This window comes from Phodopus roborovskii, unplaced genomic scaffold (genome assembly GCF_943737965.1).
Source record: "Phodopus roborovskii unplaced genomic scaffold, PHOROB, whole genome shotgun sequence".
NCBI lineage: Eukaryota > Metazoa > Chordata > Mammalia > Rodentia > Cricetidae > Phodopus > Phodopus roborovskii.
The window spans coordinates 818,558-842,399 of NW_026126511.1; the positions used below are offsets into that span (position 1 = coordinate 818,558).

General features: G+C 37.0%; 1 protein-coding gene across 1 annotated transcript in view; it reads left to right on the plus strand.

Annotated features, from left to right (window-relative positions):
- The window catches only part of Nalcn (sodium leak channel, non-selective), a 247,723-nt gene that overhangs the window by 24,677 nt on the left and 199,204 nt on the right, over positions 1-23,842 (plus strand). Inside the window, exon 7 of the mRNA XM_051195188.1 lies at positions 6,990-7,144. Within this exon, the coding sequence (XP_051051145.1) occupies positions 6,990-7,144 (155 nt within the window). The remainder of the gene's footprint in view (positions 1-6,989; positions 7,145-23,842) is intronic.

Here is a 23,842-nt window from a genome sequence, read left to right on the forward strand (position 1 = left end):
AATGTGCCACATCTGCTTGTTTATTAAGAAGAAATGATGTCACTATTATTTCCTAATCATGTGACTTACCTTGTTTTGCAGTCCTGCTAAGTCTAGACAGCTCCATTAAAAGTTTCAAAAAATCAAGATCAATAAATAATTTATCTCTACAAATAAGAACCTTGCTTTCCAAGGTGAGATTAGTTTTCCAAAGCGTCCAGCTTGAGAATGAGCCAGGCCAGTACAGGGGAGGGCTTTTAAATTAATCCCCCAAAGGGGAGACTAAGTAGAGGTGAACAGGAAGCCAGATGATTCTCTGGAATGAACTGGAAAGTCATGTAACTGTTCTAGGTAGGGCCATGTAAATGATAGGGACCACCTTCATATTCAGGACTCAGCTGTCAGCAAGACATGAATATTCTCTTCTTGTCATCCTTAAGAACATGACACATAGGACGTGATGTATCAGAGTGCACATTCAAATTGTCTTTGGTGCAAAAGTATGTGTATATTTGTATATGCATGCATGTATAATGTGGATGTGCACATGTGTGTAGTTCTTTCACATAGACTTATTATAATTATGTTCCTCTTTTTTTACTTCTTAGAACCCACAATGTGAGTATAAAAGAAACCTTACTGAAACAATAAATGGCAAACGCCCCTAAGTTGTTTAATATGCTTTGGTGCTAGTGAATTCGTTGTATTAGGTATTTCCTTTGCATCTTTAACAACTTCTCAGGAATTTTCTTCTTTATTTAAATTAGAAACAATCTTGTTTTATATGTCAATCCCAGTTCCCTCTCCCTCCCCTTCATCCCTGTCCCCTACTGGCCCCCTATCTCATCCCCTTTCTGCTCCTCAGGTAGAATGAGGCCTTCCATGGGGGAATCTTCAAAGTCTGTCACATCATTTGGGGCGGGGCCTAAGCCCTCCTTTGTGTGTCTAGGCTGAGAGAATATCCCTCTGTGTGGAATGAGCTCCAAAGTCCATTCATACACTAGGGATAAACATTAATCCACTACCTGAGGCCCCATAGACTATCCAGTCCTCCTCACTAACACCCACATTCAGGGGTTCTGGGTCAATCCTATACTGGTTTCCTATACTGGAGTCCATGAGCTCCCCCTTATTCAGGTCAGCTGCTTCTGTTCTTGACCCCTTTGCCCATCACACCTTGCTCTCTGCCACTGGATTCCAGGAATTCAGCTCAGTGTTTAGCTGTGGGTGTCTGCTTTTGCTTCTGCCAGTTACTGGATAAAGGCTCTAGGATGGCATATAATGTAGTCACCAATCTAATTATTAGGAAGGGCATTTAAGGTAGCCTCTCCACTATTGATTAGATTGTTAGTTGGTTTCATCCTTGTAGGTCTCTGGGTATTTCCCTAGTGCCAGATTTCTCTTTAGACCTATATGGCTCCCTCTATTGTGGTATCTCTTTTCTTGCTCTCCTCTATTCTTTCCTCAATCTTCCTGCTCCCTCATGTCCTCCTCTCCCCTCCTCTTCTCCCTTTCTCTTTCTCTTAATTCCCTCTCCCTTCCCTCGTGCTCCCAATTTTCTCAGGAGGGCTTGTCTCTTTCCCCTTCTCTGGGAGACCATGTATGTCTCTCTTAGAGTCCTTTCTGCTTCCTAGCTTCTCTAGTGGTGTGGATGAGATACATACAGTTTGGCCTCTGTGAATGAGTTAAAAAAATTGAATTTGAGAAACTAAAAGTCCACTTTCAGGCTGAAAAGGATAAACTCAGCCATTAAGCTCACTGGCTGCTCTTCCAAAGGAATCAGGTTAAATTCCCAGCACCTGTGTTGTCCTCCACAACCTTCTGCAACTCCAGTTCCTGGAAATTTGATAACATCCTCTGGCCTTGGAGGGCAACACATGTCTACACACACAGACACACACACACACACACACACACACACACACACACACACACACACACACACACACGTGCCAAAACCTGTGCACATAAGAATAATGAAAATAAATTACAGCAGTTAATATTTTCCTGCGTATCTGTATGTCTTAAGGGAGGCACCCTGCTGATGATGTAAACTAAATAGCCATCTTAAAGGCTCATGTGTGTAGGTTTTGCAAACCTAGTAAGAAAATTTTATGACAGCTGGATGTGTAAAACAGTGGGTTCTAATCTTCTGCACCTTTTTACAAATTAGGAAGAAGTTGTAATCAGTTATTAGTACACCAGTCCCACTATGCCAGTTTGAGTAAAGTATATTTCTCTCTCTGAGTATGTGATTGAACATGGCTGAGAATGATAGCAACTGCTTGAATACAAGCTATTATATTTAAAACAATTTCTTGAGTTGAAAAATCACTGAAGAGCTACAGCTGTTAGTGAATGGGTGATAAATTTCCCCTTTTCTACCCACTCCCTCTAATCCCCCCTTTCTAACTCCTATGCACATAGTGACTTCTATTTCCATACCCCAGAATGCACATCTAGTTGTCAAGACTACTGCCTATTGATTTTTTCATGGAAATCACATGAAGTTTTCCCCTTTACCCACCATGCCCTGCTTCATTCTTAAATGTAGGATTTCAGAACCTCCTTAAGATAGCCATGGATGTGAAAGTAGCTGCATGCTAACCCATGGCCTATCATTGAGCAGCAAAGTCCTTAAGAGGGGAAACACTTCCTAGATACTCCATCCCTCAGTAGATCTTCAACAAATGATCATTGTACTAAAATAAAGCGGCCCCACTTAGAACCAAAGATGAACAATTTTTGGAAAAGACTGAACACATTTGCTCATTGGTGACAGTGAGGACAGAAGGCCATCATGCAACATATCATAATTAGCAGTGAGAGTAGTTTGACATTCGTGGAGAAAGATGACATTGGAAGTCAGAAAGAGAAAAATTTGAACAGATTGCTAAGTGGGTAATTACTGATACCTGCCTGCTTGACACCTAGCCTGGTTATTTGAATTCCATCCATATGCCCTATGTAGTGGCGGGAGTGAATTGGCTGTCTCTATGGCAAGTGCATATTCCTCCAACCAAAGGCAATAAATAATGTAAAAATTTAAACCCTTCCACTCCGCATTTGGCACTGAGGAATCTTGCATACCTGAGGTTATTACATCATACCTGTGATACCTGTGGTGGTTACTTTTTATTGTTGAATCAATATGACTTGCAATCACCTAGGAAGAGAAAATTCCAATAAGGAAATTATCTAGAGGAGGTTGGCCTGCAGGCATGGAGGATTATCTTGGCCCAACCTACCTTAGGCAACATCGTACCTAGATAGGGAACTGTGAAATACAAAAGAATGAAATTGACTAGCTAAGCAGCATCATACATACATTTATTCTCTCTCTGCTCTTTAATGTGGGTGTTAAGTGACTAGCTGTTTTAAGTTCTTGCCTGAACTTTTCCTTGAGAATAGATTGTAAAGGAGAGTTTTTAGACAAATGAAACTTTTTGTCAGGGTGTTTCATCACAGCAACAAAAATGACACCTCAGTGGGGCACCTGGCTTCACTTTGCCTCTGGACTTCTTTTATGTGAGAGTGGGTTAAAATCATCCCACTTTTTAAATAACTGTAAAGTTTCTCATTTGATAGATGAGGAAACCTAGGCTCAAGTAGTTAAGTCAACAAGGCACTGCAGGAAAATGGGAATTCTCGGCTTCTCACATACGGCTTCAGATTCTGTGCCACTAAGACAAATGCTGAAGTTAAAAGCCTAGAGCCCAAAAGTCCTGATACATTGTTTGGGGTTGCTGTTATAAATGACCTTAGTAATAGTCTCAGAAAGAAAAATTCTTAGATCTTAAATCCCCACATAGTTTTTCATAAGTAGGATATTTTGTTAAGAATTCAGGGGTGGGGATTAAAGAAAAGCATATGCCAGTAAGAGAATTAAAGCCTTTGGAAAAACAATTAAATACTCAGAGGGATTCTAGTACTTATTTTGAAACATGGACCCTATTAAATACAGAAACTTAAAACATTGAAAATCTATGTCAATATGGAGGTATAGCAATGAAATAAAATACATATACATATAAAATACAAATACAAAGGCACATACTGAAGATTTTCTTTCTATACTTATGCAAATGAATAAATAAATTCACCAAAAATTATTGAATAGTGGTTTTAAAGACACATTCATTCATCTATTTAGAAAATAATTACAGAGCCTGGAGAGATGGCTCAGAGGTTAAGAGCACTGGGCTGTTCTTCTAGAGGACCCAGGTTCAATTTCCAGCGCCCACATGGTCTAACATTGTCTAACATTGCCATTGATTGTTAATTCTGAAATCAGAAAGGTTTTGGTCAACTGGCTCATTTTCCACCTTTGCCCTTCACTCTGACTTTCTTGAATACAAATAATGACAAACTAGGTCATATACACAGTGTCTCTCAGCTGCTCAGTTCTATAAACAAAATGCTACCAGAATTATGTGCCCACATCTTTATTGTAATGTGTATATATGATGAAATTTATGTGATATTTTAGTGTAATTAATGTAATCTTTTTAAAGACACAGTTAATTAAGTACTTGTAATATAAAATGTTAGGCTCCTAGTCACTCTATGTACCTTTCACACGTGCTTTTCCATGAAGACTGCCTTCCTGTCTCTCAGATTTAGTGATCCTTAGAATCTTTCTGCTCATATGACCAGCAAATGGAGAGCTGTGATAAAGCCTAAAAATCCCTCACTCTGAAACCCTGAGGGCTATTTCCCATTCGGCACTGACTTTGTAGGTGTCAAATCTAAAATAGCATCAGATTAGATTTACAGAAGGGTGAATCATTTGTCTGCAAATGAGAATGTGATGTGAAAGACATAAGCACTGTTTCTGCATAAAACTATATTTTCTGACTCAATCAAGTAGTAATTTTCACAGTGAGAGCCTTGCTTTTCTTTTTTTTCCCAAATGTGATCCAAAGGATATTTTTAAAATATGATTAGAGACTGAATGATTGTTTAACCATTTACTCACTGAGAAGTGTAGACAGACAAAATAGCAGGAATTTAGGTAGGAGAAAAGTCTACAGGAATTAACATGTGGTATCTGAATTCTAAGTAAGGACAGTAAGGTTTTTACTATAACTGAGAATTGGGCCAGGCATTAGGAGGGTCTGTATGTGTGTGTGTGTGTGTGTGTGTGTGTGTGTGTGTGTGTGTGTGTGTGTGTTTATGTGTGTATCTGTGTCTGTGTGTAAAAATGTACATATGTATGTCAAACAGTTCAGAGATTACACTTAAACATTATATTCTAGACAATTGTGTCATATTAGAGGAAGGAAGCAATAATTGGAATCATTTACCAAAGACATGTTGGGAAGATAGGTCAATCAATAAACTGATTGCTGTATCAATGAACTGAGTTTGGATTCACAGCATTTATGTAAACAGCTAGGCATTAAGGAAAATGACTTCAACTTACGTTTGGGGAGGCAAAGATATGAGATCCCTGGAGCATTCTGAACATCCAGTTCAAATCAGTGAGCTCTAGACTCAGTGAGAAAGCCTGTCACAAAAATGATATAGACAATAACTGAGGATGATATCTGTCATTGACTGCTAGCATCCATCCACCTGTTCATATACGTGGATGGGCACATATACAGACATGTGCACATGAATATACAGAACCATACATGAAAATGATGATAGATGATGATGAAGATAGAAACAAATATAGATAGACTGGATAGATAAATATACATGAGATAAACACGCAAAAGATGATTGATAGGTGATAGATTATAGATGATGGATAGATGATACATAGTTAGATGATTGATAGGTAAGTGATAGATGATTGATAGATAAGTGACAGGTGATAGATGGTAAAAGATAGATAGGTATTTAGATAGAAGGATAATGTTAGATGATATATGGATAAGTATATAGGTCAATAGGTAGAAAAAACAAATAGATGATAAAGAACTAATTGAAGAAAAAATATGTTATTCTAGAAGAAATATCTACCTCTGTTTTGTCATAAGCTTAAGGTAGGCTTCAGGGACTCAGGAAATCCCTGGAAGCATCAACTCAGGTGGAAATTTCCCCAACAAAATCCCAATTTGGAAGGCTTGTGGAGTTATATAGCCCAAACTATGATCTATGCAAGCCAACATAAGAAGCCTCATATGGCTACACTAGTTTGTTTTTTAGGGCATGAGAATGTCAGTCCTATTCTGGTTATAACTTTAGAACCTATGAAGAAATCCATAATGTAAGCATATCCTTATACAACCTAATTTTTGACCTGTCTCATAAGAAGATGTGTGACACTATCCAGTTAAAGACTTCAGTTTTCTTGGTGCTATCAGGAAACCTCCTCCCAAGTTTTCTCTTGCCAAAATAATAGGCTTTCTTTCAACTTCTCCTTATTTGTCTGGTTCTCTTTCTAAACTGTACAAGAATCAACATACCAAAAGGTCTAGTATAATTTGATTCCCTATTTGTAATATATTCAAAAAGGAGCCCTTCATCACTTAATGTTGACTAAAAGTAGGAATAATAAATTATTTGCCTAGTAGTACAGGAGCATTCTGAATGACAAAGTCTTATCCAAACTAGTGTCCCTTCACATCTCTACACATTTGCTTACTGCAATCTTCTTTTTTAATAAAAGCTTAAATACATATACTTTTATTGAAAGCAATTTTTCATACAATGTATTCTGATCACAGTTTTCCCTCCCCCAACTCCGCCCAGATTCTCTCAACCTCATCAACTACCCAACTCCATGACTTTTCTTTCTCTCTCTCATTAGAACAACAAACAAACAGGCAAAAGCAAAAAAGGAAAGAATATGGTAATAAATCTTTTAAGATGTACTAGGGGACTGAATCAATTATCTTTTGAGAATGTTTACTAAATGTGAATGCCACACACAAATTATAAATCTCAATTTGTGTCCATATACAATGGTTATTAAAAAGGAATAATTAAATGATTAGTTATTCTAACCCATACTTACAACTACCAAAATATCTAACATTTTCATATGCTTTTCACAGGAATGTAACCTGGAATAGCTTAGCTATCCCAGATACACACTGTTCCCCAGAGCTAGAAGAAGGCTACCAGTGCCCACAAGGATTTAAATGCATGGACCTGGAAGACATGGGACTTAGCAGGCAAGAACTGGGCTACAGTGGCTTTAATGAGATAGGTCTGTCTTACTGATAAAATATATTTTCAGTTTCTATTTTATAATGTTTATGAAATGGAAAGTATAATTGTGTAATGTTTCATTTATGACAAGTAATAGTACAATAGAAACACAAATGCAAATTTTAATTCTATGCATAGATTGTAATATGTTTTGCTCTACAGGTTGTGATATACAGACTCTGCATCGTCAATTTTATATTATCTATATAGAGGTAATGGTGTCATTTTAGGCTATTTTGGTTTTTTTTTGTAGCATTTAAATTATTTCCTTGAGGAATAAGATTCAGGGTTGCTGATTCAAAAACAAGAAAGATTTGACTTTCTCCTACTAGTAGCTGACAGTAACAGCCAAGGTAAGTCTCAAAATACGCAACATTAGGCATTTGTGACTTCAGGAACTGAGAAGTAACTGAAACAGAAAACAGCTAATTAAGTACATATATGTCTGTAACCCATAGAAGGGTAATGCTAATCTATGAACATGAAGTGCTAATGTGTATATTTCTCTTTGTCTTGTTAAATACTGAAATATGCCATTACCTACGTAACAGAATTGCCATCTTTCATTTTTTTCCACTTTGCTAGCAATCACGCTGTTTATATATATATTCTTTTATTATTCATCCTAGAAATTAAATTTCATTAGGTATTATATTTTATTAAGAATTAAATTATATTTGGAACTCATTTTTGAACAGGGGTGAGTTGGGGATGTTTTGTCAGAATATTCCGTACATGTAACATTCCAGAAGACATTCAGGCAACTAACAATGACTAATGATGAGCCTCATCTATCACTTTAAGAATTTATAAAATATAAAGTAACTATTACAAAGTATGATTATTTAGATTAAAAAAGAAAATGAAAGATACCTTGGGAAGTAAAATCTATGCATTAATAATATATTGCAATATATATATATATATATATATATATAATGATGTCTACTGACATGAGTCTGCATTACAAAGCCTAATTATATGCTTTGAAAATAATTTAAAACTCAAAATAATGCTAGCTACAGGCATGACTTAGAACATCATCTCTGTGTGAGCAATAGTATTGAGATCAACTAGTGAACTCTTGATTGCACTTCTCCAAGAGAAAGCAGAATTTGAACAATTATATCTGAGTTCGTGCATGCTGTATGCTTTAGTGGACTTGAAAATTACATGAGAAGGTGACTTCTTTGCAGAAGAGACTACATAAAGCACAGTGGTTAAAGAAGATGGCACTACAATATGAATTGTGGCCCACTGATACACCAGGGAGGTGATTTTCAGAAATAAATTACCTCAGTTTTCTGTGTCATGAATTTGTGACAGACCTGTCTTGTAGGGTTACTAGGAGAAGTAACTTAGGAAGTACACTTGGAATAGTGTCTACTAAAAATGTCCTACCACAGCCACAGCAGTGGTAGTAAAATATCTAAGCATCTGTGTCTCATTTAATTGGTAAGTGGCACCTTTGGGAGGAAGGTAGGATATAGGAGGCTTAAGTTGAAAACGCTTGAGCCTTATCTTTATTTCCTTTGCTTTATAGCTATAATTTAGTATCTTGAAGAAAGGAAAAGGTAAAGAAGGAAGTGGTTGAAATACTGTTAACATCCATGTGTTTGTGTTAACTAATTAGTATCTCAAACTTCACATAGTCACAATCTATGGACTGAATTCAAGAAAGTAGATTCTGGATCTATTTTTGTCTTCATATGTCCATTATTCTTGATCCATCACTCATCCTCATCTCTGATTCTTGTTTTCTGTCTCTTGAGAATTGTATTAATTCTTTGCTTATACCACTGAATATTTTACTTTCATCCAGCCTCACATATATTTAATTTCATCTATCCTGAACATTTTAATTTGTGACCCTGGTCTTTTCCTTAGCTTTTCAAGACTCTTCTTTCATAGAGCTCAAGAACACTTGATGTAGTAGTTCTCAACCTTCCTAACACTGTGACTTTTTAATACAGTTTCTTATGATGTGGTGACCACAACTATAAAATTATTTTCATTGCTACTTCATAACTATAATTTTTCTATGGTTTTGAATCATAATGTAAATATCTGATATGTGAGATATTTGATATGTGACCCCTGTGGGAGGGTTATTTGGCCCCCAAAGGGATTGTGACCCAGACTGAGAAATTCTGACATGATGGGACACTGAACCAAAGCACAGCCATATCAGGCTTTGGTGTCAGCCATCAATGGTTTGTTCTGGCCTCCTTAATCCTTCGGCCACACAGTGACCGACGTTTCTGATTCTCTTCCTTCTAGCTAAATACTTCCTCTGTGTCTCATTCTTAAGCACTCTTAACTGGGATGTTTTCCTCAGTGGTATTAACCCATGCACTTTAAGGTATCAGGGTCTCTATATTCCTATCCTGCTAAGAATCATATATTATTGAGAGGATACACCTGAAGATCCCAAAATCTGTTTAGCAGACATTGGGTGGTAGCTGTAATAGCACAGTGAAAAGATTTGCAGATTAACCTTTCTGGGCTTGTCTCTCTCACTATAACTTTCTGTTTCCTAAAGCTTCGTTGGTATTCATGCCCCTGTTTACTAAGGAAGAAAATTCAAAAGGCAACCTGCAAGGCTGAGTCTTAATCTTATAGTAGCCCTTCAGCATCACTCACCCTTGGTAAGGCGCCTTTGCAAATGACCATTGTCCAAACAGACGTGACATGCAATTAGAAAAGAATAATACTAACTCTGTCATCTTTGGGTAAGATATCATAGCAAATACTGTTTAACAGGCAATTTGGTTGTCATGGTCTCTCAGGGGGAAAATGCAACATTTAATACAGCACAGAAGGACAAAGCTACCCCGGGGTTGACTTTAACTCCCAGTTAATGCTTACTTGGGTTTACAAAAGGAAACAGAGCATTTTGAGCTTGGATGATAAAACTTACCCTAGAAAGTCACCTAGATAGTAGATAGTCAGGGCCGTGTTTTGTTACTAATCTTTAAAACCATGAGCACAATGGCTAAAAGACTAATTACAAAATATCCCAAATAAGTTAAATCCAATTAATACACTCTTGTCAAAGGAAGTCCATAAGCAGGAGAAAACTACACATCAGGAGATTCTAAAAAGGGCATTTAAACAAAATGTGCTTTGTGCCATGTGTACTGTGTATAGTAGACCATTTTGTGCTCTTTAAATATAATAATCAATGATAAATCACAGTGAACATTGTGTTGTGTCAGTGACTAATTGTCTAACAGACAGAGTTTACTTTTGTAATTACTATCATCATTTACTACAACCACTGTTATCATTCATTGATTGCTTATTATATAACTGACAGCTGGAGAAGGGTCATCCATTCATTACATTTTAATTCTCAAAACAAACCCATGAGGTGTGGCTATTGCTGTTCCACAAATGAAGAGAATGAGACAAGAATTAACAAGAGTCAAAGTTGCTGTTCTGGGTGGTCAGGTGAAAGCCCTGTTCTGGGTCTGCAAACTAATAAGCTATGACCTTGGTTGCGAAGATCTCTGTGGCTTGTCAAGGCAGCCACTTCATGACAAAATCTTACTTTGGTAATGGACAAAATGTGCCCTCCGATATAGAGGTCTCTACATATCTGTGCCTTATTCTCCAGGCTGATGTCTTTAGGTCTGGGGATGTGTGTGAACAAGAGCAATAGCCATTGAAAACTGTTGTTTATTTCTTTTACTTTTTATTCTTTTGAGTCTTTGCTGTTTACTTTTTGGGGGTCAGACACCCAGCTCCCAAGTAAATCACACATGGAGACATTATTTCCTACAAATGCCTGGTCTTAGCTTGCTTGTTTCTTGCCAGATCAGATTTTCTTCCTTCCTTCCTTCTTTTCTTTTTTTTATTTATTATTTTTCTTTTTTTAATTTTCAAATTTTTTCCAAATTAAAAATTATTTTTTTTCTTATTTTCCATATTGATCCCAGTTCCCTCTCCTTCCTCTCTCCCACCGTTCCTCCCTCCCATCCTCCCTCTCTCCCTCCCTCCCTCCCATGAATCCTGACCACCCTCCCATTCCATTCCCACCCCCTACTCCATGGGAAGGCTGTGCCTTCTAGAAGAGGTCAACGAAATCTTTTAAGTCATTTGGAGTAGGGACTAGGCCCTCCCTCCTGCCTCTAGGTTAAGGGAGTATCCCTCCATGGGGAATGTGCTCCAAAATCTTTTAGTACTCCAGGGATAAATCCTGGTTCTGTGGAAAAGAAACAATGGAGTCTTTAAATTCACAGGAAAATGGATGGAACTTAAAGAAACCATCCTGAATGCGGTAACCCAGTCACAAAAAGAGGAACATGGTATTATTGACTCATATATAGATTTTAGACATAGAGAAAAGGATCACTGCCAGAGAAACTAGGGTACAAGGAGGAATCTAAGAGATTAATACAAGGTCCCTCACAGAAGGGGAAAGGAACAAGATCTCCTGAGCACATTGGGAGGTGGCAGTGAGTGGAGAGGGAGCTAGGAGAAAAAGGAGAGGAGATGAAAGGGCTTGGGAGTAGGAAGATTATTATTTTTTTCTTATTTTATATATTGATCCCAGTTCCCTTCCCCTCCTTCCCATGCCCCTCCACCCCCATCCCATCCCATTCCCCACCCACTCCACAGGGAGGGTGATGCCTTCCAGGAGGGATCATCAAAATCTCTCAAGTCATTTGGAGTAGGGACTAAACCCTCCCCTGTGTCTCTAGGTTAAGGGAGTATCCCTCCATGGGGAATGTGCTCCCAAAGTCCTTTCGTGCAACAGGGATACATCCTGTTCCCACTGTCAGAGGTTCCATAGACCGCCCAGGCCTTCTGAGACCCACGTTCAGGGGGTCTGAGTCAGTACAATGCTGGCTTCCCAACTATCAGTCTGGGGGTCCATGAGCTCCCCCTTGTTCAGGTCAGCTGTCTCTGTGTGTTTCTGTAGCTTGGTCTTGACCCCATTTTTTTATTAGTCTTCCCTCACTGCAACTGGATTCCAGGAGTTCAGCTCAGTGTTTAGCTGTGGGTGTCTGCTTCTGTTTCCATCAGCTACTAGATGAGGGTCCTATGATAGCATTAAGTTAATTATCAATCTCAATATCAGGGAAGGGCATTTAAGGTAGCCTCTCCACTGTTGCTCAGATTTTTAGTTGGGGTCATCTTTGTAGGTCACTGGACATTTCTCTAGAGTCAGTTTTCTCTTCAAACCATAATGGCTTTCTCTATTATGGTATCTCTCCTTTGGCTCTCATCTATATGTCCCCCCCAACTCAATCTTCCTGGTCCCACATGTTCTCCTCTCCTCCCCTTCTTGTCTCCTAACTCCTTCTCCACTCACTGTAGCACCCCCTCCCAATCAGCTTAGGATATCTTATTCCTTTCCCCTTCTGTGAGGGACCTTGTATGAATCTCTTAAATTCCTCCTTGTATCCTACTTTCTCTGGCAGTATGAATTGTAGGCTGTGATCCTTTGCTTTATGTCTAAAATCCATATGTGAGTGAGTACATACCATATTCTTCTTTTTGTGACTGGATTACCTCACTCAGGGTAGTGTCTACAAGGTTCCATCCTTTGCCTGCCAATTTCAATATTCCATTGGTTTTGTTTTGTTTCTTTTTGCCTCTGAGAAGTATTCCATTGTGTAAATGTAGCACATCTTCTGTATCCATTCTTCAGTTGAGGTCTTGCCAGCTTTTCTAAACTTGTAGTATCCTGTATATCTTTTGCCTCTGGGCTTTTACCCTTTTCTATTTATGCACACTTTTCTTTACTCCTTACTCCATGGCTTGCTTTGTAACTGAGTGATTGGCCCTGTAAGTCCTTCTCCATCTCTCACTCCTAGGTCTTCCTCTCAGAATTCTCCTCTTATTTATTCTCTCCCAGCTTACCCTTTCTCCTGCTTTGTTATTGACAGGTCAGCTCTTTATTAGACCAACCAGGTATTTTGGACAGGCACAGCTTCACAGAGTTAAACAAATTAAATATGAAGGAATGCAACATATCTTTGATCCACAGCATAAACAAATGTATAACATCTTAAAATAATATTCTACAATAGAAGACCAATGATTCCTGTGTGGTGAGGTTGTTGATCTCTGGCTCAAAGCTAGTCCTTCATGTCCTGTGTGATAGAGAATTCTTATATAGTCACCTCTCAGTGTCATTATGGATTGATTGCAGGGGCCCAGCAATACCAAAATCCTCAAATGCACAAGTTGCGTATTTGTATATAACATGGCAACATTCTCCATGAATTTCACATCATCTCTACATTACCTTTCTTTCCTATTGTGTATAAAACAATTTAAATGTTGTGTAAGTGATTGTATACCATGTTTTCTAGGAAATAATGATTACACCAGGAGTGTGTATATGGTTAGTTTATATGTGATTAGTATGGGTCCATTTCTTTGATACATAATTGACTAAATTAATAGATATAATATGTGGGATATGTGGGAAGCTTGTAGTATTATCAGAATGAGAAATAGGTTCCTATAGTTTTATAAAATAAATTATTGAGTCTGAGAATATATGGACAAGGACTAGAGACATTGGTAATAAAAGAAAGTACATTGTGATCTGATTGAAAATGAGATGGTAAGCACATTGGGCAAAGATATACAAGATAGTGTGGGAAATAAGAAAAATATATTAGATGCCATATTTAATCAAGCATATTCTTTTTTAAATTTAATTCAGAATTATGAGATGCATAGGTAGAGAGATAGAAAAATAAATAGGTGATAATATAGATGATAGATGGATGACTGAAGATGATATATAGATAGTAGATAGAGGAGAGAGAGAGAGAGAGAGAGAGAGAGTGCAATGATTAAATCAGAAATCAGGCAATGTTGTCCACTATCTCCATATCTATTCAGTATGATACTTGGAATTTTAGCTAGAACAATAAGACAACTAAAGGAAATCAAGGAGATACAAGTTGGAAAAGAAGTCCAAATATCTTTATTTGTGATGATATGACAGTATACATAAGCAACCAAAAAAAAAAAAAAAAAAAAAAACTCTACCAGGCAGCTCTTACAGCTGATAATTTTATTTTCTAAAGTATTGTAATTCAATTAACAATACTCATCCAAATTTATTTTTTTAAAAAAAATATTAGTTTATTAAGCATGTCACATTAAAAAAAAAAACCTCAAGGTTTTCTCGTGGATATCTTCATTAAAGTACCAGATATATCTACCAGTTGGTAGATATAGCTACCAGTTGCCTGCTTCAGAGGATTGCAATGTGGTTTTTGGATGCTTACACAAATATAAAGGGAGGACCTTTCGTTTTGTAATTTTTTTTTCTGCCATCAATTACTAAATTGGGTATTTCAAGAAGATGGAAACAATTAAGGCATGACTAAGTCTACCAGATTTTCTGATTCTCACACTCCTTCTGAAGAAGGTGGCTCTGTGTACTGAGGGGACTGCGTTTCCTCCCCAGGGAGAACTACTTCCTATTTGCACTGTTATTTTCTTTATGATGTTTTTCTTCTTTGACTTTGAGAGTATTGGCCATAAAGTTGACTCGGCTCTCCATAAAAATCATAAATCAATTATATTAAATACTAGTAAGACGCACCAGTGATTATTTTCATCAAAGGAGTATTCTGTGCTGGGAAACACCTGTATATCTCACAAAATAAGGACAATGAATCCTCATACACAGGACAAATGCTTCAGTTCTGATGTATGATGTGGTTGGCATTCTATTGTTATAAGCATTTATCTCATAGTACACCTGGTATTAAATAAGAGTATATAATATGATAAAAACAAATTATCTTGAATCATACCATAATAGACTGTAAATTGAACTTTCTTGATGTTGCTAATAAAAGACTGATTCTCAAATTTCAGTGCAGTTAGACTATATTTCACGGTGCTCTGCATGATACCAGATATGAAATTTAGGAGTGGATAGAAAGTAGGAATTGATACATCTATGGTTTTACTATATAATTCTACTGCATTTTTATATTTAAAAAAAGCTGCACTCAAGACTAATTTATAAAACATGTAATGGAGATTTTTATTGCTTTCAGAAAGGCATCAAAAGGTAATTTTCTCCACATTTGCCTTTAAGTTTAGTGTTGTTACCACTGCAATTAATTATTGATTTCTATAAAGAATACTTTGGAAGAAAGAGCTGTGATAATCAAATCTAAGAACCCAAAGCATTTGGGCTCACTTTAATCTGACAATTCTGAAATTGCTTCTCATGGGACAAGGAAAACCCAACATATTCCTGTTGAATACAACATAAGATTGGTCATGCAACTCCCAATAACAATATTTGTGAAAATCCCTCAGGAAATATGAGGTGCAGGTTACCACCCTGTTTGAGATGGGTTGCAGGCACAAGGTTCTTTTTTTTTTTTTTTTCAATATTAAACATTTAACTTTTCTTGATATGCTATTGCAGTGACGCATTAGGTCCCCAATAACGAGGAGATGCACAAGGGTTTTTAAAGACAGGAAGTCTGGGTTCTACTTGATTCTCAAATGATCACCGACTTACTTATCTGAAGTTAGATGTTCAGGTGCTATTCTAAGTGTTAAAAGGGAACATGTTTTTAGATAGCTGTTGCAAATGTAAGTAAAAAAGGGGAAGTCACTGTCCCTGTCCAGCAGCTGTTCAGGAGTTCCTGTTGAATGGGGTAGAAAACATAGCTGCTGGGAAGATTTTTTTTTAGCTAGTAATGAAGGGCATTTGCCAAGTGGATACAAGGAGGAAAAGTGATAATGTCTTTTTCATATTATAATATGTGCTTGCAGTATCTAGTACTTTAAAATTATCATTTTATATCTTTTTAAAATATAAATATTTTAAATAGAATTTATAATAAACTGACATATATAATTCCCTTCCTTGTTCCTCTCATCCTTCCTTCCTCCTTTATATTTTTCAATTGTCATAGTTTATTAAAAATGCTGTTACCCCCTCCCCAACTGAGAGACATTTAAATAAATATCTTCCAATACTGACCACACTAAGCAATTCTAGATTGAGAATACATAATACTCCTATGTATATGCGGAAACACTGTTTAAAATAGATGCCTCCAAGGGACCTAAACATTGAAATATGGCATTGCTACCTACAAAGTTTATTCTCAAGGATCATGTGATCAATTTAGAAGAATAAATTGTATTGGGTTGTGTTCCTAACTGTCCCTGGCTGCATGAGGCCCACAGGCTGTAAAATGGGTACATGTGAAAGAATCCACAGGTCAGAGGCTTGGGTATTGTGAACTCACCGAGGGAACCTGTCTTTTCCTATGCTTGGCACAGTGCAGGCTGTGAAGTTATATTTATTCTGCCTCCCACCATGTAATAGTGTAGGCACTGCACTCACAGCTATTCATAATTCTTTAGTTTTGAGAGATCAGAGTAGGACTTCCGCCTTAGTTAATCCTCTATAAAACATACCCTTGCACACACACCCAGAGATAGACTTTATTAGTCTCTCCAGGCATCTCTCAACCCAATCGACTTGACAGTCAAGGTCAACCTTCACACAGGCTTCTCACTGATCTCTCAAAACTATGTTAATTTTTCTATTTGCCTCTTCTGCTGGATTATGATAGTTTACATTTCATCATATATGTATCCTGCTGCTTCTCATCCCTCATTTCTCTCCCCCGTTGTCTTCTCCATTAGCTATTTAGGTTATTTAGATAGAGGTACTTCTGGTAAGAACAAATGTTTTATTCTCCTTGGACAAAAAGGAACACCATGAGTTAATTTTTAGTGGTTGTGGTACCTGACTTTTATAAAGCTTTGTAATATTAGAACAGACTATACCAGAAGGAACATAAATTGTGTCAAAGTAATGGATGAGACCTTTTTCATATAACCACCCTGTGCCCTAATCACACTTCATTTTAATCTATAGAAAGACACCTTGAGGGGCTAATTAGGTTGCATCTGTCTGTGATTAGTCTGCAAAATCTGACTGAGGATCTGAGAGGAAAGGAGAAAGCCAATGCTGCAGCAGACTATATGCAAAATGTGCAAAGAATTATGAATAGCTGTGAGTGAAGTGCCTACACTATTACATGGGGGGGGGGAGGCAGAATAAATGTGGCTTCACAGCCTGAACTGTGCCAAGCATAGGAAAAGACAGGTTCCCTCGGTGAGTTCACAATACCCAAGCCTGTATGTTAGAGCTGCACTTCATCTGCATTTAGACATGTGTTTTGCACACATTGTGGAATCAATTCATTTATTAATTTATCCACAGTGTATTCTCTTATTTGAGGAAGTTTTATGCCTTTTAATAGTTTATTTCTCCTGTAGAGATGTATACCATCATAAAACAATGAGTGGATGGAAAGGGAACATTTGGTGTAGCCCAAAGTTTCTATAAACTAAGGTTTATAGAAAGTCAATCCTTCAAGAAAAATGTAGTATAGAATGAAAGATGATACATAATCAAATGGTTGTACTATGCCATTGATCCTGTCAAATGGTACAAGAACTCACGCTGTGAATGACAAATTAGCAGCCTTGATTTTTACACTGGAATTTTTCAGATTCCCTTTTAACACTAGGAGAGCACTATCCAAGTGGAGAAGATATGCGTCAAGGGATTGTTATTAAAAACATTAGAATCAAATATAAAAGGAAGAGTTGTACTAAAAAAGAAGTTTTGATGGCTTTATTCCTTGTAAAACCAAAAGTAATAATGAGCAAGTTTATGCTGGACTTCTAACAGAAAATAAAAGGATGTGAGCTCTGGAAGAAAACCTCTGTCAATAACACAATAATTCCTCCTGACACAGATTCCAGGAACTAGAGAGGACTGGTAATGGCCCTTTCCTGGTAATCGGTGTCTTGAAAGAAGCCATCTAGGAGATATAAAAATAGGATACTTATTCATTCCCACCCTAAGACTATTCTCTAAAGGAACCAGATTTTTTGTTGCTGGAGATAATAGCATACAGCAAGGTGTCTACTGTGTAGCATTAGCTGGTACCTCAGCCTTCTAGAGTTTATGTAAGTTCATAAAATCGTGAACACACGGTACAGCATAGCAGAAGCTAAGCTGTGTGGAACACATGGGAAATAACAGTGTAGGAGAGAAAGGACTATGAGGGATATGAGATGAACATGGATAAAATGCATTACATACTTGCGTAAACTATCCTTGTAAATCTCAGCAGTGCATATAATGAGCACATGGCATTACAAATACTCATATTTTAATTTTCTGCACCTTTGAGAAACACAAATAGTTTTGAATCAGATGAACTGGATGAATATCTGATCAGTCTTGATCTTATAAATAAAAGCAGTGTTATTGAGGGCTGGGGAGATGGATGAGCTGTTAAGAGTACTTGTTGCTCTTCAAAAGAGTTTGATTCTAAGCACACACACGGGGTAGTTTAAAACAGTGTGTAATTCCAGTTATGGGGACCAGATGGCCTCTTTGGGCTTCACTGGCCACCAGGCACATACATGATACCCAAATACACTTACAAGCAAACGACTCACATATATTTTTGTTGATTTTTAATGATAAAGAAGAAATTGTAGCTTATCTTCCTACATTTCAAATTCTAACTGAAAATGATAGTTTGACATATTTCATTTTTTGTTCTTATTTATTTAATTTAGAAACAATCTTATTTTACATATCAATCCCAGTTCCTTCTCCCTCCCAACCTCCCATGCCCCCCCTAAAACCTTCCATCCCATGATCTATCCACTCCCCAGGGAAGGTGAGGCCTCCCATGTGGGGTCATCAGAGTGTGTCACATCATTTGGGGCAGGACCTATGCCCTCTTCCATGTATGTAGACTGAGAGAGTATCCCTCCATGGGGAATGGGCTCCCAAAGTCCATGTGTAAACTAGGGATAATTACTGGTTCCATTGTCAGAGAGAAGTCCCACTGACTGCCCATTCACAAAACTTAAGTCCAAATGGATCGAAGACTTCAACATAAATTTAGCCACACTGAACCTCTTAGAAGAGGAACTGGGAGGTATCTTTGAATTAATTGGTACAGGAGACCACTTCCTGAATGTAACACCAGTAGCACAGACACTGAAATAAACAATTAATAAATGGGACTTCCTGAAACTGAGAAGCTTCTGTAAGGTAAAGGACACAGTCAACAAGACAAAACAGCAGTCCACAGAATGGAAAAAGATCTTCACCAACCCTACATCTGACAGAGGGCTGATCTCCAAAATATACAAAGAACTCAAGAAACTACCCAAAACACCGAATAATCCTATTAAAAAGTGGGGTATAGAACTAAATAGAGAATTCTCAATAGAGGAATTTAAAATGTCTGAAAGACACTTAAGAAATTGCTCAACATCCTTAGCCATCAGGGAAATGCAAATCAAAACAACTCTGAGATACCATCTTACATCTGCCAGAATGGCTAAAATCAAAAATACCAATGACAGTTTATCCTGGAGAGGATGTGGAGAAAGGGGAACACTCCTCCACTGCTGGTGGTAGTGCAAACTTGTGCAGCCACTTTGGAAATCAGTATGGCTTTTTCTCAGGAAAATGGGAATCAGTCTACCTCAAGATCCTGCAATTCCACTCTTAGGCATGTACCCAAAGGATGCACATTCATATATCAAGGACATTTGTTCAACTATGTTCATAGCAGTGTTGTTTGTAATAGCCAGAACCTGGAAGCAAACTAGATGCCCCTCAACTGAAGAATGGATGAAGACACTGCGGTACATATACACGATGGAGTATTACTCAGAAGAAACAAAAAACAAAACAATGGGCTTTTGAAATTCCCAGGCAAATAGATGGAACTGGAAGAAACCATCCTAAATGAGGTAACCCAGTCACAGAAAGACAAGCATGGTGTGTACTCACTCATTTATGGTTATTAGACACAGAGCAAAGGATTACCAACCTACAATCCACAGTGCCAGAGAAGCTAGGAAACAAGGAGGACCCTAAGAAAGACATACATGGTCCCCTGGAGAAGGGAAAAGAGACAAGAGCTCCTGAGCAAATTGAGAGCACAGGGGTGGGACATAAGAAAAAGAGAAGTGGAGAAGAGGAGAGGGAGTAGCACATATTTCTTTATATTCAAGTCTACATTCTCAAAGCCACCTAAATTCAGCCTTGTTTCCTACTTGTGATATGTATACTCAGATCTTATTCTATGGAATAAATGAATTTGTTCACACCAGTATGTCTTATTTATTTAAAATGCTTTGTTTCAACACATGAGTAAAACATACACATTCCAGGAATTCTAATAGCATATAACAAGAACAACAGAACAGGAAACATTCTCAAAATTATATGTTTCATGTTTTTTTTTTAAAAGGTGAAATTAAATATAGCATTTCACATTATTAAATCTTTTTAATTCAGAAGGTCATATGATTTCTGAGTATGTTATGACTTCAACATGGAGATTCTTGTCCTGCAGCAGTGTAATTGTGGTCACTTCTAATGTGTAGATTATACAACTAATTCCAAACAAGTACACCAGATCAAAATACTAGATTTTCTCTCGTCCATAGAATCTCCAAATTAAATTTACTTGTCTGAAGCTCATAAAGTCATCCTGTCAATTCTCATTTACACAAGTTATCAACATCAAACATTGTTATTTACAAGAAAATAATGTTTTCTTTGAAATAGTTTTGTTTGCATAATAAAAGAAATGGACATAAACTTTATAACCCAGAAAAACTCTAAATATTAGGTGAAACACTTTCCATCTATAATACAAAACAATTTGACATCCCCTCAAAAATTTTTGTCTTGGCTGATACTGGGAAAGCCCTAAAAGGAGGTTAAAAAAGAAGGAAATTCCTCAAATACTTTGTGCACCAGTAAAGTATTCACAAATGTCTAGAAAAATTAAAGCTTAATACTCAAGGTAGTTTTAGCTTATTTTATTTAAAAGGTGAAAAGGTGTTTAAAATCTCAGGATGCCATAAGAGCATTATATTTGTCATTTAAAATTAACTTAATTGTGCACATCTCACTACAAAGCAATTTTTCTCCATTTATTCTATGCCAATATACATGAAGGCATCATTTTAAAATCACTCACTCAGTCCTTCTAAAATATTTAAAAAAAACAAACAAACAAATAGAGAAATGCAGTCAGAACACATTATCTTTCTTGCAATGTATGCAAAACACTTAAAAAGGGATTTCTTGGGCACAGGTATTAACTAGTATATTTTTTACTGGAAATCACAGGACTAACAGATTGCTAATGGTTTCATCCCAGAAAAATTTGGTGTTTGAATTTATGAAAAATGAACATGATTCTTTACTGGGCCTCAGGTAGTATTTTCAGCACTGATAGAAGTCAGGAAAGGTAAATATGGAAGTGTGATATTATTTGAAAACATGGGCATACATATGCAATTTGAGAAATCACCAATATTTCTGTCCAACTAAATGCAGTAGCACAGATCAATATTGCCTGCAAATAGAGAATAAATCTGGAATACTAAAACGTTCCTTTCAGCTCCTAAAGGTAATGAATGCAGTTCAGCTGGATTAAGGATCATTTGAATTTAATGGGATAGTATAATACAGAGTTTAATCTGCTTTCTAATCAATATGACAAAGAGGAGGAGCATATTTAATTTTTACTGAAGAGCATTGACTAGTAGCGGTTTGCACCTTAGGAATCACTTTCAGTACATGACCCCTGACCCACCCAACTCCCTTACTAGACAGTTCCATTTATTCCTTTTCAGTAGTGGCAGAGTAGCTATGACTTGAGTGTTAGGTAGCATCAGCTCTGCATTAATTCACACATACAGTGTAGTATGGGAAAGAGGAAGAAGGAAAACAGAAGTCTGATTCCATCCTCATTAATTTCATGGGAGATCTGTGGACTCTGAACAGACCAGAAGCATGTTAAATAAAAAAAAAAACTTGACTGTGAGCTCACACCTGAAGGGTTATTCAGTTTCCCTTCTGATGCAACATCTGGATTTTCTGTTTATGTTGCCCTGTATTTGTACTTACTATATGTAAGAGTCACCATCGATAGGTATGTTGTTATTAATTAATGTTAATAATTACATTTGATAATTCATTGTCAATAATATCCATTCTCAAGAGTAAGTTATTAGATTTTTAGTTTATGCTTATGAGCGGTATGTTCATTCAAATTAGAAGTTTTCCTTTGCTTTTTTAAATTGATATAAAAATTCTCCTTTAATTTCCACATAGAAATCTATCCAGACTACGATTGTGCAGCCATCTTGGCCTATTATCACTTAGGAAAGATTCCCATGCTTTCTTTCTTTCTTTTTTTTTTTTTATGTTTCTCTTTTTCTTCATTTTTATTTATTTATTAATTTTATATAACCAAGTCCATTTAAATGAAAACAAACATTTATAGACAATATTTGGGAATTTGGGCGTCGTTCTTTCCAAATTACTTCCTGCTGGTAAGGGGTGCTGTCATGGGGGATTCTAAGAAGATGCAGAAATCCTGGCCGTAGTCTGTAAGGGTGCTTTATCCAGCTGTTTTGAATGTAGGATCACCTGGTACTCTGTTTCAGGCGGTCTGGCTTGATTCCCATGCTTTCTAAAGATAGTATAATTTATCTTGTTGAAATTATATGAATTGTACAAGATCTCCTCTCCTAACAACATTATTAATAGTCTGTCCACTCACCTACACATCCACCCACCCACCCATCTATCTACCCATTCATCCATCCACCTTCTCATCCATTCATCAATCCATTCATCCACCCACCCAACCACTCACCCATCAATCCATCTACCCATTCATCTATACATACATATGTCCATACATCCCATACATCCACCCAGTGTTCTTTCGTAAGCACCTTTAAAGGGAGAATAATTCAGATTGGACCTGGAGTTTTCTCAAGGAAGATTGGCCAGCCTTTGGAAAATTCCATTCTTTTCAAATTTGCATAAAATTTGGACTCTCTATTCCAGCTATGATAAGTTTTGACATTTTTTTAATTCCTCAAAGCCAAAGCCACATTGTCTTCTTGCTAGTTTAATAATTGTGTAAACCAATTTCTTATTTTTATCAAGTTTTGATGATTATAATTTAATTAATGGTGATGAGGTAATTTGAACAAATACATTAGAGAAATTATTACTTGTGTTGGTATTGTTTCATTTCCCAGAGATACCATCTTTCTCTTTTCCCTTTTTATTTGTCAGGTTTTTTCTTCCCATCAGCTAAGTCTATCCTTAGGACTCCCATAAAGTAGTGTTGATGTAGTATTAGTTTTGCATCCCTTTATATTGTCTTTCACACACGTATGGGAAGTTTACATGACTAGTGGGTGTATGCTTGGGTAAGAACTTAAATACAGAAAAACTGGGTGATCTTACAGATATCCAAATGAAAGCTGTGCTTATCATGCTGTTGCCTTTGTGTCTGTTGCATTAGAGAGAACAGAGACCTCGGTGGTCCCTGGGTTTCTGTAGCTCATGGCTGGGAATGTGAGGTACTATCATGCAACAGGGTATTATGGTTGAGTTTCACAAGAGATTGGAGCATTTGAGGTGATAGAACTATTCAGGCTGTAAAATGCAGACACCATCTGTCACCGAGAAAACACATTAGCAAAGGCCACCTGTTCCTATATTGTCTTGCCCTTGCCCCAAAATTTCACATTTACTCTTGTGTTTGCTTGCTGTTTCTGAGTCATGAGCGATCTAGTGGCCAGTGGGATTTTT